General features: G+C 48.6%; 2 protein-coding genes across 2 annotated transcripts; one reads left to right on the top strand and one right to left on the bottom strand.

The window, feature by feature from the left end:
* The first annotated feature begins 2,188 nt into the window (after positions 1-2,188).
* On the top strand, positions 2,189-12,515 carry LOC309586937 (olfactory receptor 51A4-like). Its single transcript, XM_082304669.1, is given in 5 exon segments — positions 2,189-9,217; positions 9,220-9,372; positions 9,375-9,771; positions 9,773-9,884; positions 9,888-12,515. Coding segments are annotated over 5 exon segments (1,062 nt in total). The 5' UTR covers positions 2,189-8,985; the 3' UTR covers positions 10,056-12,515.
* A 289-nt stretch (positions 12,516-12,804) lies between these two features.
* Positions 12,805-15,561, bottom strand: LOC309586943 (olfactory receptor 51G2-like). The gene is given in 4 exon segments (XM_082304674.1): positions 12,805-13,788; positions 13,792-14,272; positions 14,274-14,463; positions 14,943-15,561. Coding segments are annotated over 4 exon segments (906 nt in total). The 5' UTR covers positions 14,962-15,561; the 3' UTR covers positions 12,805-13,572.
* Between the last annotated feature and the right edge of the window lie 2,330 nt (positions 15,562-17,891).

Consider the following 17,891-nt stretch of genomic DNA (forward strand, 5'->3'; position numbering starts at 1 on the left):
ACCACCAAATAAATGCTTCCCAGCACCGTGTCTGCAGTCTCCCTGTCTCTGTGCTGGGGAAGGAGGGGGGCCAGGGGAGTTTGTGCTGTCGAACGCAATGCCATCCGCGTGTGGGTGTATTTCTTGTTTCTAAGGGCTGCTGCAGACAGAGTTTCCTTAACTCCGCAGTGCTCTCTCATGTGCGCTCTCTGCCAGTGCATCCACAGGGGTCTGTGAAGATAAAACCCATGCAAAGGGCCCTGACACCCAGGAGCGTTTCCGAGAGGGTCACAGGAATAATGAGGGATTGCAAAGAATCCACATCTGTTCTCCCAGTTCTACGATATGTGAAATAAGGTGAAGCGAGCACTATCCGGAGCACAGAGTTCCCAGCCAAGCTGCTGCTGCACTCCGGGAGCTGGCACCTGCCTTGCCCTGCTCTAGGGCTGGGGATGCCCGATCTCCTTTTAGAGCAGCTGATACAGGAGAAAACCTTTGAACTCTGACTCTTGGGAGGTTCAGGAGTTGTGTGCTTCTTCTAGCTATATCAGCTGGCCTAACAGGAGATACTGCTTCCCCAAGGGGGATTTATCGTGCTAATGCACATAGCAGACCCTCATCCCCAGGCACCCACAGTCCCAAAGATCTCCTCTCTCCAGACTGAGGGCACTGAGTTCCCTACATCACCTGGCAAACAAAACCCACCACGCTGATTGGTATCTGGCCTTTGCTGTGCCTGGCCCTCCTTCTCCCCATCCAAGGGGCCTTCATGGTGCATGGAGCGAGGCTGTGGGTCAGAATTGGTTGTTCATTCATCGGGACAAAGGTGACAAGTTCAATTTTTTTTTAACTATTTTATTATACAAAACAAGAAAAAACATAAAAATGGTCAGGACTGTGTTTATCTTACTCTTCAATCTTGTCTTAAACCAAGACCGGAGACTCCTTGCACAAGGGGGCTGACAAGCAGTGCTGTTTACAGCATCTGGCGCAGCAGAGTCCTGGCTGTGATAGACGTTTCTGGAGTTACCAGGGAGGACATCATTGTTTTAGGTCATAATCTTTCAAAACATGCTCTCATCTCACCTGGGATCAGCAGGCTTTTCCTGTGCGTCAAATCTGCAGGGTTTTGTGCAGAGAACAGTGCAGCTCCTGGAAACACTGTGCAGCCTACAGCAGCGCAGTCCATGTGCTGACCCTGCTTTGAGCAAGGCATCAGACCAGAGACCCCTGGAGTGCCCTTCCCACCCAAATTATCCTGTGGTTCTACACGCTGAGCTTGCAAGACATTTGCTTGCTTTTCTCACCTATGGCTTGTTTTGAAGGGGTCCATAAAGAAACAAGTTGAAGGTGCCTTTAGAAATCTGCTTTGTTTGGATGCTGTAAAAGACAGGATTGAAGAGGGGTGGGGGGAGGGTGTAAATGTTGCCCATCACACTGTGGAAGATGGGGGTGCCTCTTTCCCAAATCTGTGCAGGATGGGCTAGCCAAGCTCTGGGACGAAGACGACTGAGACCACACAACTTCCAGGCCCTCATCGTTGGAGGAAATGCTGAGAGGTGTCACGAGGACCACAATGGAGGACAACAAAATGAAGAGGAGATCTGAACCCATGGTAAAGAAAAGGAGGTCCAGGGCATAGACGCTGTTGAACGTCATCTCTCTGGAAGGCAGCCAGGTCACTGTGGGATGGAGGCAAAGGGGATGGGACAAGATGCTCCCCGGTCACCAGGCAGCCAGAGGAGATGGAGGACTGGGGTATGATCAGGACTATGCTCCTCCGTGTGCATATCAGCCCTATTTTTATAGAATCATAGAATCGTTTATGTCGGAAAAGACCCTTAAGATCCTCGAGTCCAACCATTAACCCAGCACTGCCAAGGCCACCACTAAACCATGGCCCCAAGCACCACATCTCCCCGGCTTTTAAATCCCCCCAGGGATGGGGACTCAGCCCCTGCCCTGGGCAGCCTGGGCCAGGGCCTGGCAGCCCTTTGGGGAAGAAGTTTTTCCCCATACCCAACCCAACCCTGCCCTGGCGCAGCTTGAGGCCGTTCCCTCTCGTCCCAGCGCTTGTTCCTGGGGAGCAGAGACCGACCCCCCCGGCTCCAGCCTCCTTTCAGGCCGTTGCAGAGAGCGATGAGGGCTCCCCTCAGCCTCCTCTTCTCCAGGCTGAGCCCCCCCAGCTCCCCCAGCCGCTCCTCCCCAGCCTTGTGCTCCAGCCCCTGCCCCAGCCTCGCTGCCCTGCTCTGGCCACGCTCCAGCCCCTCCATGGCCGCCTTGGGGTGCGGGGCCCAGCGCTGAGCACAGCACTCGAGGGGCGGCCTCACCAGTGCCCAGCGCAGGGGCACCATCCCTGCCCTGCTCCTGCTGGCCACACTATTTTTGATGCAAGCCAAAATCCAATATTTTGGCTGCCCTCATGCCTGTTGGCATAGTCATACAGCTCCATGGGGGGTAGAGAGCCATCAGCCTGTCAAGGGGCATGGCAAAAAGCAGTGCTGACTCCAGGAAGGTGAGGGAGCAGATAAGGAAGAGCTGAGACACGCAGGGGTACAGGCTAATCGCCATGAGCAAGGACCATGGCACCCCTGTCATGGTGGAGAGACACAGCCCAAGGTCAGTGAGGGCCAGCATGGAGAGGAGATGATGCAGGGCTGGTGGATGCTTTGGTCTGCTTTTCTAGCCTACAGAATAACACAGTTTCCAGTGCTCGCAGTGACATGAACAGAACCAATTGAGGTGGAAATCTGGGGTAAGATGTCCTTCACACCTAGGAATGTGGACAGCAGAAAGTCTGTGACCATGAGGCTGGTCCAGTGCTCACCCCCATGAGGTCCTCTTGGTGTCCTCTCACTTCTTAGGAACTGCGATCTGCAGAGCCCAGATTTGGTTCAGGTCTAGTTTAGAAATGATAGAAAACTCTTGAATCCCTGTGAATTCCATCATGCAGCCCTGAAATGATCGAAGCTCACACTAGCAGGTTGATGGATTGTTCTCCTCTTTCATGGCAGCTTCTCTCAAACCTGAGACAGCACTGCAAACCTTTGATGAATGAGTACACCATGTTGCTTTAGAAAGAAAGGAAGGGAATTTCCACGACAGCAGCACAGAGTAATAACTGAACAGATTTTGTGAGAGGAGGATTGCTTCTTGTGAAAATTGATAGAAGAAGGATTAGGAAAATAGTGTTAAATTATATAAATCAGAAAACAGTTGTGATGGGTGGTTGCGATACCTGCTCTTCCTCAGCCATTGGGAGACATCACCTCTCCTCCTGGAGCCTGCCCCCCTGCAGACCCACCATGAAAATGGAGCCCCCAGGTTTGAAAATGGTGGGATGGAAGATAAAACTTCTTATTTATCTCATAATAGACATTGTTTGCAATTTTTACAGGTGTTAAGAAAAATAATTAGTCGAATATCTGTGCTAGGATAATTAATGGAGTCTGTGCAATGAAAAATATGGTGGTGTGTTTTGTGCTTACGAGAGAAGCATTAGTGTTTTCTCCACAGTGAAACCCTGTTGTTAACTGCTGTGGCATATTGCCTGGAAATGGAACCTTAAAAACTCCTGCTTAAAAATATAATGAATTAATCAAACCCCAGAGCCTTTTAAGGAATTCTTATTCAAAGTTTAATTTCAGTCTAAGGAGCAGGCTAACCAGAGGGCTATCAGGTATAACTATTTTTATCTGTCCTGATCCCCACACTTAACCAAAATAACAGGAGCAGAAAAAAAAACCAGTTCTCTTCACTTAGCATAAGCCAAAAATACTCTTTAACTGGCTCTGTGCTGCCCCTGCTGGGGTTATATATAGTGTAAAAGGCATGATTTTATGCCTCTAGAGGGAATTCTCAGGAGCGTCAGCATAATAGAGCATTTCAGGAGACAGGTCTTACAGCTGGTGGGATTGTAATATAATCACAACAGAATTCAGCCATCCATGTGATATGTTTGTTGTGTTTTCCCCCACTAATTGAAATGAGGATGAATGGCAATGTACTTGTTCTGATATTTTTTTTTTTTTTTTTGCAAAAGATGTTTTGTTGCTTTTGAGGAGTAAATAAAGATGCTGTTTTCTCCAAGAAACAGTATGGAAATACCCAAGCTGCCTAATGGCTCTGTGCTCCTGCAGCAACAATTTCTGGTAGTTTTTTGCGTCGCACGTTACGTTATGGAGATATTCGGACAAAAAAATCTATCTGCCTGTAAAATGAGGGGGATCCTTTTCAGCTTGCCTAGCCCATAGGAGAGGGCTTAATCTACAGGGCCACAAGCAGTCCCACGGGTGAAACTGCAGGGAGGGGGCCAGCTCCGCTGGCTCTTTTCCATGAGCCACGCTGTGCGAGGACTGGCTGGGAACAGGACCACAAATTTTTTCCTGTGTCACTAGCAAAATCTGATGTCATGGCAACTGCAATACTGCTGCAAAGACCTCGAGAAATATCATTTAGATATTAAGAGATTTTTGATCCATCCCCCTTGGTAACTTTGGAGAAATGAAGGTTTGAAACCCCAGAGTGACTTATCATTGCTGATCTGCCTCATCTTTCCTTTTTTCCGCCTCCTTACCTCCTCCCACCTCTGCTTAGTGCCCTTCCAGACCAAATTCTCTTCAATAAGAGAACCAGAAACGTGCTCGTTTTCCATCCCAAACCAGAAGTGGCAGGTATAATGTTTCTGAGATGAGGAGGAGTTTCTCTTTCATATCCCAAAGACTCATCTCTCCAGAAGTGCAAGAGTTCTCACTATCTGGCACAAAGTGAACTCAGAAACCAAATTATTCTTTTTTTGTTTTTGCTGGCAGCCTTTTATCATTTCTGCCTCAATATTTCTTTGTCCAGGCTAAATGGCCGCTGCTGTGCAGACAGGTCCCCGTGCTCACCCCACAGAAATTAAGAATTCCTGCACTAGAGACCCACGTATTCACTACGCAGTAACAAATGCCGCGGCAGTTAATGTGATTTATATAAATCCACACTGTCAAACTGCAGGGGCTGACAGTGGTTGGAGAAGCACCACCTTTGTCCGTACAGCAGCGATGTGTGACTGACAGGGAGGACACGCTGGTCCCCAGAAAGCAGGGCACCATCTCACCACAGGGCATATTCCCTCTTGTTACCTGACGGATCACAAATGGGAGAATCGTCTTCTGGAGACTACCTAGCTTCACCGCAGGGTTGCAGAGTGACGATTAAGCTTGCCGTTGTGGTTTAAGCCTGCAGGCAGCTAAACACCACACAGACGTTCACTCGCTCCACCCTCTGCAGTGGGATGGGGGAGAGAATCAGGGGAAAAAGGTAAAATTTGTGGGCTGAGATAAAGACAGTTTAATAGGACAGAAAAGGAAGGGAAAATAATAATAATAATAAATAATAATAATAATAATAATAATAATAATAATAATAATAATAATAAAACAATAATAATGATAAAAGAATATACAAAACAAGTGATACACTATACGATTGCTCACCACCCGCTCACCGATGCCCAGACCATCCTCAAGCAGCGATCGCTGCCCTCCGGGCAACTCCCGCAGTTTCTATACTGAGCATGACATCATATGGTATGGAATAGCCCTGTGGCCAGTCGGGGCCAGCTGTCCTGGCTGTGCCCCCTCCCAGCTCCTTGTGCACCGGGCACAGCATGGGAAGCTGGAAAGTCCTTGACCAGTGTAAGCACTGCTCAGCAACAACTAAAACATCAGTGTGTTATCAACGTTATTCCCATCCTAAATCCAAAACACAGCACTATACCAGCTCCTAGGAAGAAAATTAACTCTATCTTAGCCAAAACCAGGACACTTGCGCAAAGCCTGCCATGGTTTGGTGCTCAGCCATGTGCCCTTGTGGCCACAGGAGCCTTTTGGCAGCGGGTGGCTGTAGTGGTCCTCTGGGTTGCATCTGCAGGAACAGATGCGGAGCAAATCCCTGAGTCATGCGCAAAGCTTTCCCGTTACTTCTGCAGCAGCACTCAGAGCTGCACAGACCACGCTGCCGTGAACACTGGAAGGCACCTGCTTGGATGGAGACTTTTTACAAATATGCTCACCCTGCCCTACTTGGCACTCCTGCCACTTTCTCCATGTACTGGCCACGTGCTGCCTGGTCATGTCTCGAACAGTCAAACAAACTGCTCTTGCTCCTGCTTTGCCCTCTCTCTGTCCTACACCTTCTTCCAGGGAAGAACCTCCTTCCATGGAGGGGACATGGTTTAGTGGCGGACTTGGCAGTGACAGGTTAACGGTTGGACTCGATGATCTTAAAGGTCTTTTCCACCCTAAACGATTCTATGATTCTATTCTATGATTCTATGAAGAAAATTAACTCTGTCCCAGCCAAAATCAGTACACCCTCCAAACCCACTACATTGCCCCCCAGGCAGCTATTGCCAGCACACCCTTTGGCTGCCTGTTTATCTATCCACCTATCCACATATATCTTCATCATCTACCTGTATTTCTTCCCCACCGCACTGCCGCCTCTCAGTGTTTTTCACAGCCCAGGTGCCTCTTGCTGGACACAGGGACACTGTGGGGATGCAACTGCTGATATTTGGAGGAGGGAGTGGACATTCCTATAGAAAGTAACATCCAGTGTTGTAACAGCATATTTCAGACAGGATTTAAAGCCCCAAAGTTAAGCTTTAAGAACTGTGTTTCTTCGTGGGATCTTTCACAAAGCACAGATTATGCCCCATCCGTCGACAGGATGATGTTTTGCTCCTGTCTCTGAAGTGGCTGGTGCTGAGCACACCTGGAGATTGCACACTTGGGGATTGTACACTTGGAGATGGCGAAGCAGTTCCTCTGGTCTTTACTCACTGAGAGCCTGACAGATGGTGCTATGAAGCATGACCAAGCAAGGATTATACTCTGTCTACAGGCTCCGCATTCATTCTTCTGGGCAGAAGTTGAGCATCCACCGGAGCCAGAGCGCCCAATCCTCCCCCGTGGCACGGCACCCCGCTGGGCTGTGGAAATTCATCCTTTCCCTGTGTGCAGACACACTGCTTACGTGTCTCAACAAGGACAAAAATAAAAGGAGGATGGGAAGAGCAGGCAAGGAATATTCCTTCCTCAGCCCTGCTGTGGAGCAATCAAGGTGAACAGCTTCATGGAGGGGCACTGGGGGGGCAGGACGCCCAGCCTCTGGGGCAGCCCCATGGGTGGAGGATGGGACATTTCCCAGTTTAATGAATATTTACCCAGGCCAGAACAGTCGATGATGCGCAGGGTAAACAAAGCAATTTTCGTATTTTTGTGGGACAACCAAAGCACATTTACAGATGATGAGGATGAGGTACACGTTCAAGTCTGCACACCCAGATTCAAATACTTAAATCTATATTTTCATGTTGAAGATAATTAGAGCACCCTGGAAAGCTGTCTGCTAATTTAACTTATCAAGCTAATTATTTAGCTGGTGAAGTAAAGCGGGGAGGCACAGATGTCTGGAGCTTTGTCTGAGAAGTGGGGCAGTTGGAAATAGACTAATTCATTTTTCGTGCCACACTAATGAGTTTAGCCACATGCCCTCCAATTAAACAATGCCATGTTCCCTGTTTACACAGACAGATGGAGTGTGAATTCCTTGAGTGCTGAGGGCTGGAAAAGTTTAACCTCTTCCACATCAGCCACTGCAGTCCCTGAAAAGAGCAGCAGACAAGCCAGGCAAATAATTAGCATAGGTTAGAGGAGCATTTTATAACTTTTTTTTACTTACAACCCCAAAAAGTATGGTCCTTGTATTCAAAGCTTAAGCCCTTTAAGCATAGCTTTTCTTTTATGATCTGTATTTCACATAGCACTGTATTTCCCTGAGGTGTCTGTGGGCTGTGGGTTGACCTTGGCTGACAGTTCTGTAGAAGAATTGAGAGCTGGGTTTGTGTACACATTGCTTAATTTTACCCATAACTATTAGCTGTAATAACAACATTCCTGCTAAGAATTATAGTTGCTGTGTTTATCACTAACACACATATTGGCTGAAATACCTGTCACTTTGAATAGCTTAATGGGCTATTAGTAAGATGACAGCAACAATTAGAATAGTAAATAATCTCCAAAGTGAAGGGAAACAATAATGTTCTAAATTTGCCAATGCCTTACCAAATTTAGACTTGCAGGAGTGACCATATCCCCTCGAGGATCAGAGTGGGTGACAGATAAATTTCAGTAATTGCTGCTGTTTCTGTAGCTCCCGGGGACCATTGTGTCCCGTGGTGCCCGGTGCTGCACAGGCACAAAACAGGGAGAAAACTGCAACCTTTTCCTCTTTCCCTTCCACTGAAGGGTAGGTTAAGCGATAGCAAAGGGTGCAGGTGGAGGACAGGAGGACAAGCAGGACCGTAAGAGCCAAGCCATGGTCCAAACTCAGCAGCCGGGCAGGGGGCAGTGGTTTGCAGAGCTCCAGACAGGGCATCGTGCACAGGGTGAAAGATGAAAATCTGAAAATCCAGCAAGAAGGCTGAGGGAGCTGGCTGGGCAGGCTGGTACCTGCAAGCAAGGACAGACAACAGGCTGGAGGCACAGCCTGGGAGGGGAAACAGGCATCTGTCATCTGCTGCGGCAGCCCATGGGCAAGGGGAGAGCTACCCGGAGGAGCAAGGATGGTGAGAGGAACCATTGTCCTCCTGCAACGTCCTGCATGGAAGTGCATGGGGTGAGGCTGTGTGCATCAGGGACTGAGAGTGGAGGTGTGGAAAAGGCTGGGGACCAAGGGGAAAGGCTGCAAATCCAATGTAGAGAGCTGGAGAGGGTCCCACATGGAAGCAGAGACCAGGGCCTGAGTGCCAGGGAAGGATGGCAATGGTGCTTACAGCAACTGAGAGGAGAGGTTGTAGCAATGTCCTGGGATTGACTTTACAGGTGAGGAGCCTGGGGAAAACAAAGCAGGAAAAAGGACTGAACTGGCACTGCAAAGTGCTCGTCTCTGTGAGACACCAGACTGTTTTCATTGCTCTGTGGAATCTAATCCTGCATTACCTTTGAATTGCTAATGAAAAAGCGGCCTTTATCGAAGGCAGGGCACCAGCATGGAGCACGCATGTCCCCAGGGAACAGCAGCTGTGCCCTGGCTTTCCTGCTGACGGGCATTCCCGGCATGGCTCCTTTCCACTGCTGGGTTTTCTTCCCTTGCTGTCTGATGTATCTCATCGCAATGCTGGGAAATGGCACCATCCTGCTTCTTGTGAGAGCAAATCAAAGGCTCCACCAGCCCATGTACTACTTCCACTGATGCTGGCCACCACTGACCTGGGCCTGACTCTGTCCACCTTGCCCACGGTGCTGCGTGTCTTTTGGTTCGGCACCGGAGAGATCAGCTTCCCAGTCTGCCTCACCCAGATGTTCTGCAGCCATGCCTTCTCCCTCACGGAGTCCTCGGTGCTCTGGCCATGGCCTTTGATCACTACATGGCCACCTGCTGCCCGCTGAGATACTCCTCCATCCTCACCAGTGGCAGGATTGCAAAGACTGGGCTGGGGATGATGCGCGGCTCTCTCGCATGGCTCCCACGTATCTGCCTGCTCATGCAACTGCCGTTCTGCAGCTCCCACGTGCTGTCCCACTCCGCTGCCTTGCACCAGGACATGATATGGCTGGCATGCACAGACCCCACCCTGAACAGCCTGTACAGCCTAACCCCGGTGCTGTTTGTGGTCCTAGACTCAGTGCTCATCACCTTGTCCTGCACCATGATCATTAAGGCTGTGGGGGGCATCACCTCCAGAGAGGAGCAGACCAAAACCCTCAACACTTCTGCGCTGTCTTCTGTCTCTCACTGTCTCTCACTTCTGTGCTGTCCTCATCTTCTATGTCCCCGTGGTTGGCCTGTCCATTATACACTGGTACGGGAAGAATGCTGCATCCTTCAGCCATATGCTCATGGCCAACGTCTAACTTTTTGTCCCGCCTGTGTTGAACCCCATCATCTACAGCATGAAAAACCAGCCCATTCGCAAAGGCCTCCTCAGGCTCCTGTGTCAAAGACTGGCCTGGCGTGGCCGTGGCCGTGGCCGTGGCCAGCAGTCCAGGAGTCATAGAGAAGCGGGAAGCTTGCCTGCATGAAATGCCCATAAAAAGTGACAGGCTGAACATAAGCAGGAGTTTAAGAGAGAGAAAAATTAATAGGAAGAGCGCCTTGCAAAGGATGCTCTAACTGTCAGCAGAATGCTCTTTAAATGCATCAAAAGCAGGAACCCAGCTAGGAAACAGGTGGACCACCTGGTGACCAAGGGTAAGAAGCATACTCAGGGGTGATAAGGCCATAGCAGAGAAGCTTAGTGAATTCTTTGCATTGGATTTCTATACCCTACACTGTCTTCATAGCAAATGGATTAGAGGATCTTGATCAGTTCTAAGTAAATATGGAGGAGGTGTTACATCAAAGAAATATCAGTTAAATATCACTAACTCCCAGGACCAGGTGTCATTCACCTGAGAGTCTGGAAGGAGCTCAGATGTGAAGCTGCAGAGCTGCTGGGCAGGGTGCATCACTCTATTGCAAATGGTCATGGTGCTGCAGGGCAGATCATCCCTTCAACTCCACCTGCAAAAGGGGTTCCTGAGACCTACTGACCAGTGGGCTTGATTTCCATCACTGGTGGGACCATAGAGGCTGTGATAAAGAATAACATCACTAAGCATGTGGGGAAACACGTATGAGTAAGGCTCTTGCAGAGTCAGCCAGGCCACTGCAAGGGGGAATCCTGCCACCACGGTCTGCTGGACTGCTGTGAGAGTGGCTCCAGCTGGAGGGATCCCATGGCCATAATGCACATGGATGCCCAAAAGCCTTTGACTAAATGTTTTTAATGAAATTAATTTGTAGGGGGATTGGAGGAAACCCTCTTCTAGGGATGGGAAGTTGGTTAAAGTAAGGGTAGTTCGTTGTCAGTCCAGAGGAGAGTCAGCAGTGGCCTCCCCAAGGGATCTCTGCTAGGACTCATTTTATTCTGCATTGTCATCAGTGACCTGGATGAAGAAGTGCACAGTGAACTCTCAAAGCTTGCAGGTGACACTAGGTCAGCCACTGGAATGATAGCAACTGTTTTCTGTGGTTTTATAAGATTGCTAAAACTTTAATTGCAATAACAATAAATTCTTGGTTCCACGCAGAAGGTGTGCTTCCTTTTGCTGTAACAAGCTTTTCAGTGTACCACAGCCCCAGCACACACAGAACCAGCCTGAGGCTTGGTAACACCTGAATGCGATAAGCTATTATTTGGATCACGAGTCTGACAGATGGGGGTCTCAAAGCAAGGAGTTTGAAGAAGCTCTTGCTGCATGGTGGTAGGTATATGTAATACATCTGGTGATAGTTCTCCTGGACTGCCATGAGAGACAGGGAAATCCCATGAAGGTTTGTCAAACCCAGTGCTCAACCCTGAAACTCTAGGAAGGGGGCTCAGCCTGAGGAAGGCGGCTTCTGTTATTTGGGTCACATCAGCGAAATCTTATCGGGTAACCTGTTGTCACGGTTTATCCCCAGCCAGCAACTCAGCACCACCCAGCCGCTCGCTCACTCCCCCCCGGTGGGATGGGGGAGAGAATCAGAAGAGTCAAAGTGAGAAAACTCATGGGTTGAGATAAAGACAGTTTAATAGGTAAAGCAAAAGCCACGCGCATAAGCAAAGCAAAGCAAGGAATTCATTCACTACTTCCTATGGGCAGGCAGGTGTTCAGCCATCCCCAGGAAAGCAGGGCCCCATCACGCGTAACGGTTACTTGGGAAGACAAACGCCATCACGCCAAACGTCCCCCCTTCCTTCTTCTTCCCCCAGCTTATATACTGAGCATGATGTCATATGGTATGGAATAGCCCTTTGGCCAGTCTGGGTCAGCCGTCCTAGCTATGCTCCCTCCCAGCTTCTTATGCACCTGGCAGAGCAGGGGAAGCTGAAAAGTCCTTGACTGGTGTAAACTCTGCTCGGCAAGAACCAAAACATCAGTGCATTATCAACATTATTCTCAGCCTAAATCCAAAACACAGCACTCTACCAGCTACTAAGAAGAAAACTAGCTGAAACCAGGGCACCTGTAAAGCAGTAACGACCATTCAGTTCTCAGTCTGACTTGGAATGTGTAGGGTATTTTTTGTTATTTTTCTGTAATTTCCCTTGGGTATTCATGTGCCCATTTAGGCTTCAGCAAATACCAGTGTTCCTTGGTTGTTCTCAGTAATGACAGCTTTATGTAAGGGAAAAAAAGAAGGCAGGATTTATTTTGGCCCTTATTAGTCCCTCCTGGGATGGTGGATGCTGCAGAGCTGTGAGGAAGACCTTCGATGTACAGCCTTGTGCACAGCAGGGCTGCGACCAGCACTGCTACTGATGATTTTGTTTTGTTTTAAGTGCATAGCACTGCTTTGCCTCTCTGCTTTCTAACCTTATGCCAAAGCAATCCTATTCAAAGAGATGGAAATCAAAGCAGAGGGAGGTATGGGGAGCAGACAGGGTATTCTGGGGTGAAACCAACCTCAGCTATCTGCTTTAGGGTGATCTGAACCACTCTTCTCCAGGCTCTGTCTTAATTAGATCTCCTCCTGGGTGACAGGAGCTTAAACACCCAGTGCGCATGGAGGCACCTCATGTCAGGAGTCCCCAGTGGGAGCTGGCTCTCCCGTTGCTGTAATACAGGATGGTGGAGCTGCAGTGCAGTGGCTGAGCTGGACCCTCTCACACCAGATGGGGATCTGACCTGAACCCTTTTTGCGTATAATTCTGCTCCCACTACGACCTGACGGTATCGTGAGCCTGGTGCTGCTGCAGTGATATTGCACAGTCTCTTTTTCCATCGGGGGTCTGCGTTGAGCATTAAGTGGCTGGTCCAGGCAGAGCAGATGAACCATCCCAGCTGCTGTGAGTCTGCAGCACCCCAGAGTGGGCTGGTTACAGTCCCTGGGAAGGGAAACGTATGGTGACTTTCAGCTCCAGCAGCATGAATCACAGCTTTTGGATATGTCTTGTTCCTGCTGGAAATGTCACGTGGCTGGAACAAGAGGGCTTTGCCATACACCCAGGTCCTTAGACACTTCACAGCCTTAGCAAGTCTAGCTGCAGGTGTAAAAAGCTCGAATAAACAGCTATTGCACATATGTAGATCTGTGCTCTAGTGCCTGCTGATGCACTAGAGGCTGCATGGCTGAGCACATCTAGGAAGCATCAGATTTTCCCTGCAAATACATGCCCAGGCACTGCTGGCCAGGAGGATCAACTCCCTTGTTCTGGCAGGAGCTCTGGGTCCAGCTGACCCAGTGCCATGGTGAAGGTGGGAAACTCACCCCCACACGTTCATTGCTATGTCCTCCTCATCTAAAAAGAAGGACCATTAGCTTAGGAACCTCAGGCAGTTACAGCTCCTGCATGTATAGAAGACTGTAGATACTGCAACACTCCTTTATACAGCAAAGAAAATGCTGTGGGCCTAGAAACAAGTTATACTTCATCCACTGCATAAGAAGATTTTAAAGGTTCAGGATCCTCAGCAGTCAAATGGATGACAAGATGGAGCAGAGAGTATCTAAACCATTATTCACCAGCTGTTCTACCATATGCAAAACCTCCTGGGTCTTCTGTGTCCTACATCAGCACCTTCTTGGAGTGAGAAGTTTGTGTATCCCTCCACAGATCTGTTTAGTTTTTACACTGTAAATAATGGGGTTTAGCACAGGGTGTACAAGGACGTAGATATTGGCCATGAGGACATGAATCAGAGGAGAGGCAGGTTTCCCAAACCTGTACACCATGGACAAGCCGATCATCGGGATATAATAAATCAAAACAGCACAGATATGAGAGACTCAGGTGTCCAGGGTCTTGAGACACTCTTCCTTGGATGTGATACTCAGCACAGTCTTAATGATCATGACATAGGACAGGATGACAGACAGCAAGTCTAGCCCAAAGGTACCCAGGACGACAAATAACCCATACATGCTATTCACCTTGATATCTGCACAGGGCAGCTGGAGTAAGCTGGGGTTCAAACAGAAGGAGTGAGCCAGCACATGGGACCTGCAGAATGACAGCTTCTTCAGAAATATTGGCAAGGGGAGCAAGAGGCTAATGCTCCTCACTGTGAGCCCCAGCCCAATGACACCTCTTCTGGGGTTGGTCAGGATGGAGGCATACTGCAGGGGGCTGTAGATGGCCATGAAGTGGTCAAAGGCCATGGCCCACAGCACCCCAGCATCCAGGATGGAGAAGCAGTGAATGAAGAACATCTGGGTGAGGCAGGCGTCAAACCTGATCTTCTGTGAATCAAAGAGCAGCACATTCAGCACTGGGGAGCACAGACAGAGACACGCCAAGCTCTGTGATAGCCAGCATGCACAGGAAGAGGTACACGGGCTCATGGAGGCTGCGCTCTGCTTTGATGACAAAGAGGATCGTGCTATTTCCCAGGATGGAAATAATGTACATGTAGCAGAAAGGGACAGCAAGCCGCACGTTCCCACTTTCCATTCCTGGGATTCCTGTTAGAAGGAAGGTAGAAGGTCTAAGGAAGCTACTGTTGGTCATTTTCCTAGTACAGCATCTTTGTCCTGTCAAAGATCAAGCAGCAGATCCCACTCATCCTACAAATTCACAGAAATCATAAAAGAGTAATCATGCCATAAAGCAAAGCTTTCTTCACATCTCTCACTGCGGTGATGGGGATCCAGACTTCTGAGTTTGCTGAGACAGCAAGAGGGCATTTTAACCTTTGTGATCAGTTCTTGTCACAGAGAACTACAGCTCCCAAAAGTCAAAAAGCTTATGAAGATGGAGAGACACAGTACCTAGTTGATGGTTGAATTATGGGCTTCTCTATGCCAGGACACAGAGAGCTGTTTACTAGATTGACAGATGTGATACTGGATTGACTGCATTGCACCAGGGGGCGAAAAGACTTGAGAGGTGGCACCCTGGATGTGGGGTGAAAGCAGACTTGTATCTCATACAGAAAACCCACCTCTGGACTTGGGAGTCATGGAGGGAGTTCACCGGTCCTTGCTCTGGCTTTTCCTTGTCCTGTAGAAGAGCAAGCGAAGGAGCACCATGCAGATACCTACACCTGTGCTCTGACATTGCCAGGTGACCGAGCGTGGCTTCCACTGCTTTATGAATGTGATTCCCATACGCCTTCTCTGCGGGTGTTGCAGAGCACATCTTCTCTGCTGGCTGTGAGCTTCACCCTCATTTTAGGTCTCTTTTTTTTTTTTTTTTAATTCTTTGCACCTCTATTTTATTTCTTTCTGTGAATGAATATCAGACTTGGTGATCTTTTCCTTCCCTAAAAATAACCTTGGCAGCAAAGACCTGATATAAGTGCTTTTGCACTAAGTGGTTTCTGCGTCTTTGAGCGCTGTGCACAGCTGAGAACCCAGATAGTACAGCAACATTCTGCAGTATCCAGCCAAAAAGCAGCATTGTGAACATCTGCTAGCCCAAGAGCGAAAGATTTTGGACTTGGATATTCTTGTATGTACAAATGCAAATGTTGTTTTCCGGTATAAATGAAGTAAACAGTAACCAAATCACCCTCTTGCAGGGAGGAGAGCTCTGGCAGCTCCCTCTGGTGTACAGGAACCACTTCTGCATGCTGAGAAGAGAAGATTTCGGTCCTAATTATCCACCTTGCCAAGCCGTAACACAGGCAAGGATTGTCCTTCCTTACAGGTCACCGTCCCCTCACCTGGGCGCAGGTGCCTGCTGTGTAGGTATCAACATCTCAGCTGGTTGTCTGGACCCCACCAATCACACTGGGGAACAGGCAGTGCCAGAAGGCAGTTTATCTCACCCTGATGTCTACCCTCGTCAGATAAATGGTGCGTAAAGCCCTCATTGACAAGAAAAAGGTCTGAGGGTAACAAGCTCTTCATTACACGCACATCTTCCCTTTAAAACTAATAATCACTTCAACACTAATGCTACAGTAACACTGACAGTTATCTGACATTATCTAACAGCTGAGATGTGAAAAGCAGCTCAGAAAAAGCAAATCACTCTGCCTTAAATGTGGAGCAATACCCAAATATGAGCTGTCTGAGCATCTTGCCTCCAGGCTGCCAGTGAACGCATCTTTATATTGCCACTCCACAGAATCCCCCAGGACTCCCAGGCTCACTGGATACTTCTGCTTCTTTTTTTTTTTTTTGGTTGATCCACTATCTCAAGGGAGATGATGCAAACACACTATTAAGGGTGAATCCCAGTGTCAAGTGGAAGGCTACTGTGGAATTGCCTTGGGTTAGCACCAGGAGTTAAATAGGACTAGAAACTAGGTGTGAAGTCAAAGCAGGACTTGCATGTGGTGTTGGCTTCTAACCCTCTGTAGGGGTGAGAAGGACAGATGTGAACCTATCAAGAGGAGAGGGTGATGGTGGCAAGATCTCCCTTTCCTGGCAGCTGTGGCCTCAGGCACCATTGTCAGAAGATGAGACTCCTGAGAACACTGGGCTACCCGTCAAAATGTTCAGGTTTGGTCTTTTTTAGCAATAGGACCATTTGTTGCCTTTGGATTTCAAAGCACCACCCCAAAGTTGTACACCCCCCCATGAAAGCGTGCTTGTGTCCCTGGTTTGGGTACAGACCTCCTCGGCTTTCCCACCACTTTCTCCAGGCAGCTCACATGCAGCGTTAGCATCGACTGGAGGGCACTGCTGACCCCCTCCCACCCCAGCAACCACCCCACGTGCAGTGATCCAGATGTCACAGCTTTATTTGTTTACAGAGAAGGGAATCCTAAAGTAGGAGCCTAAGCTGTTGGTGCTGAGTATCTGACATGATGCGGCGGTGATGGCTTGTATGCACACATCTCATAGGTCACAAGGACCAATATGAGTCAGCCAGTCACCTTTGCATGTATCTGAGCAGCAACGATCCCCTGCTGTCATTTCTTACTTTAAAAAGGCAGCTCTTAGAAGACCTTTCCCATTGCCACTGGAGGAGGCAGCGTGGTGGAATGGATGGACATTGCTCATGAGGGCAGCTCCCATGTACTTAATAAAAATGAAAACAACGACATTTTCTGTGGAGCTTGCAGAAAAATGGGGGTTCTACCTCACCAGAGTGGTGGCGGGTGAGCATCAGTCCACAAGAAAAGGTGCAGCCCTGCTTTATGTAGTGGGTGCTCTGAGACAGGCTCTTAGATGAACGGCAGTCGTCTCTCTCCTCCTTTGGCTTCCCCTGCCTCTCGTCTGTGGTCTGTGAAAAGCTACTTCTGTTTTATCTGAAGAAAAAGGATGAACTGAGTTGAAATTTAAGTATTCTACTGAAATGGTGCCAAAAAAAATCATTCATTTCCCGTTTTGTCTGCAGCCTAGCATCTGCTTTGCTTCAGCAGAAGCGCATGTTCTCTTCCTGGGCCCCCCCACTCCTGCTTCCCCACTGGTATCCAGCTCACGGAGAGATAGCAGAGCCCGGAGGCTCCTCATGGGTGGCCACGATAGTCAGGGCTGCTCAGGAAGATAGAGAGCTCCAAGAAATGCCAGGCCAGGCCAGAGATCTCCTCTCCATCCATTAGTGCTCTTCAGTTTGTACTAAAACTAGAGCAAAGGTCTGTAACGTGCTTGAGTTTCGTAACCTGAGTTTGGGTTGTCTGACCTCCACCTCATTTTGATGCCTACCTTTTTCAGATATAGAGCAGTGGTTTTGCAAAACATGTTTGCCTATTTATTGGGATAGTTGACTTATGTATAGTGCAATCCTGTTAGCAACGATCTCCCTGTGATAGGTCACTCCAAATAATTGCGTCAGCAAGGATTTCTGATGTTTTTGAAAGGGTTTACATTTACATAGGACTTTTGGAATTTTCTAGCATAGGATTATTTTAGGTTTTGCCTTCCTTACAAAAAAAAGGTTAATGCTTAAAATTGAATTCTACCGATTTCCTTCTACAAGGACAGTCATCATTCCCATC

Source organism: Platalea leucorodia, assembly GCF_965183815.1.
Source record: "Platalea leucorodia genome assembly, chromosome: 2".
Taxonomy (NCBI): Eukaryota; Metazoa; Chordata; class Aves; order Pelecaniformes; family Threskiornithidae; genus Platalea; species Platalea leucorodia.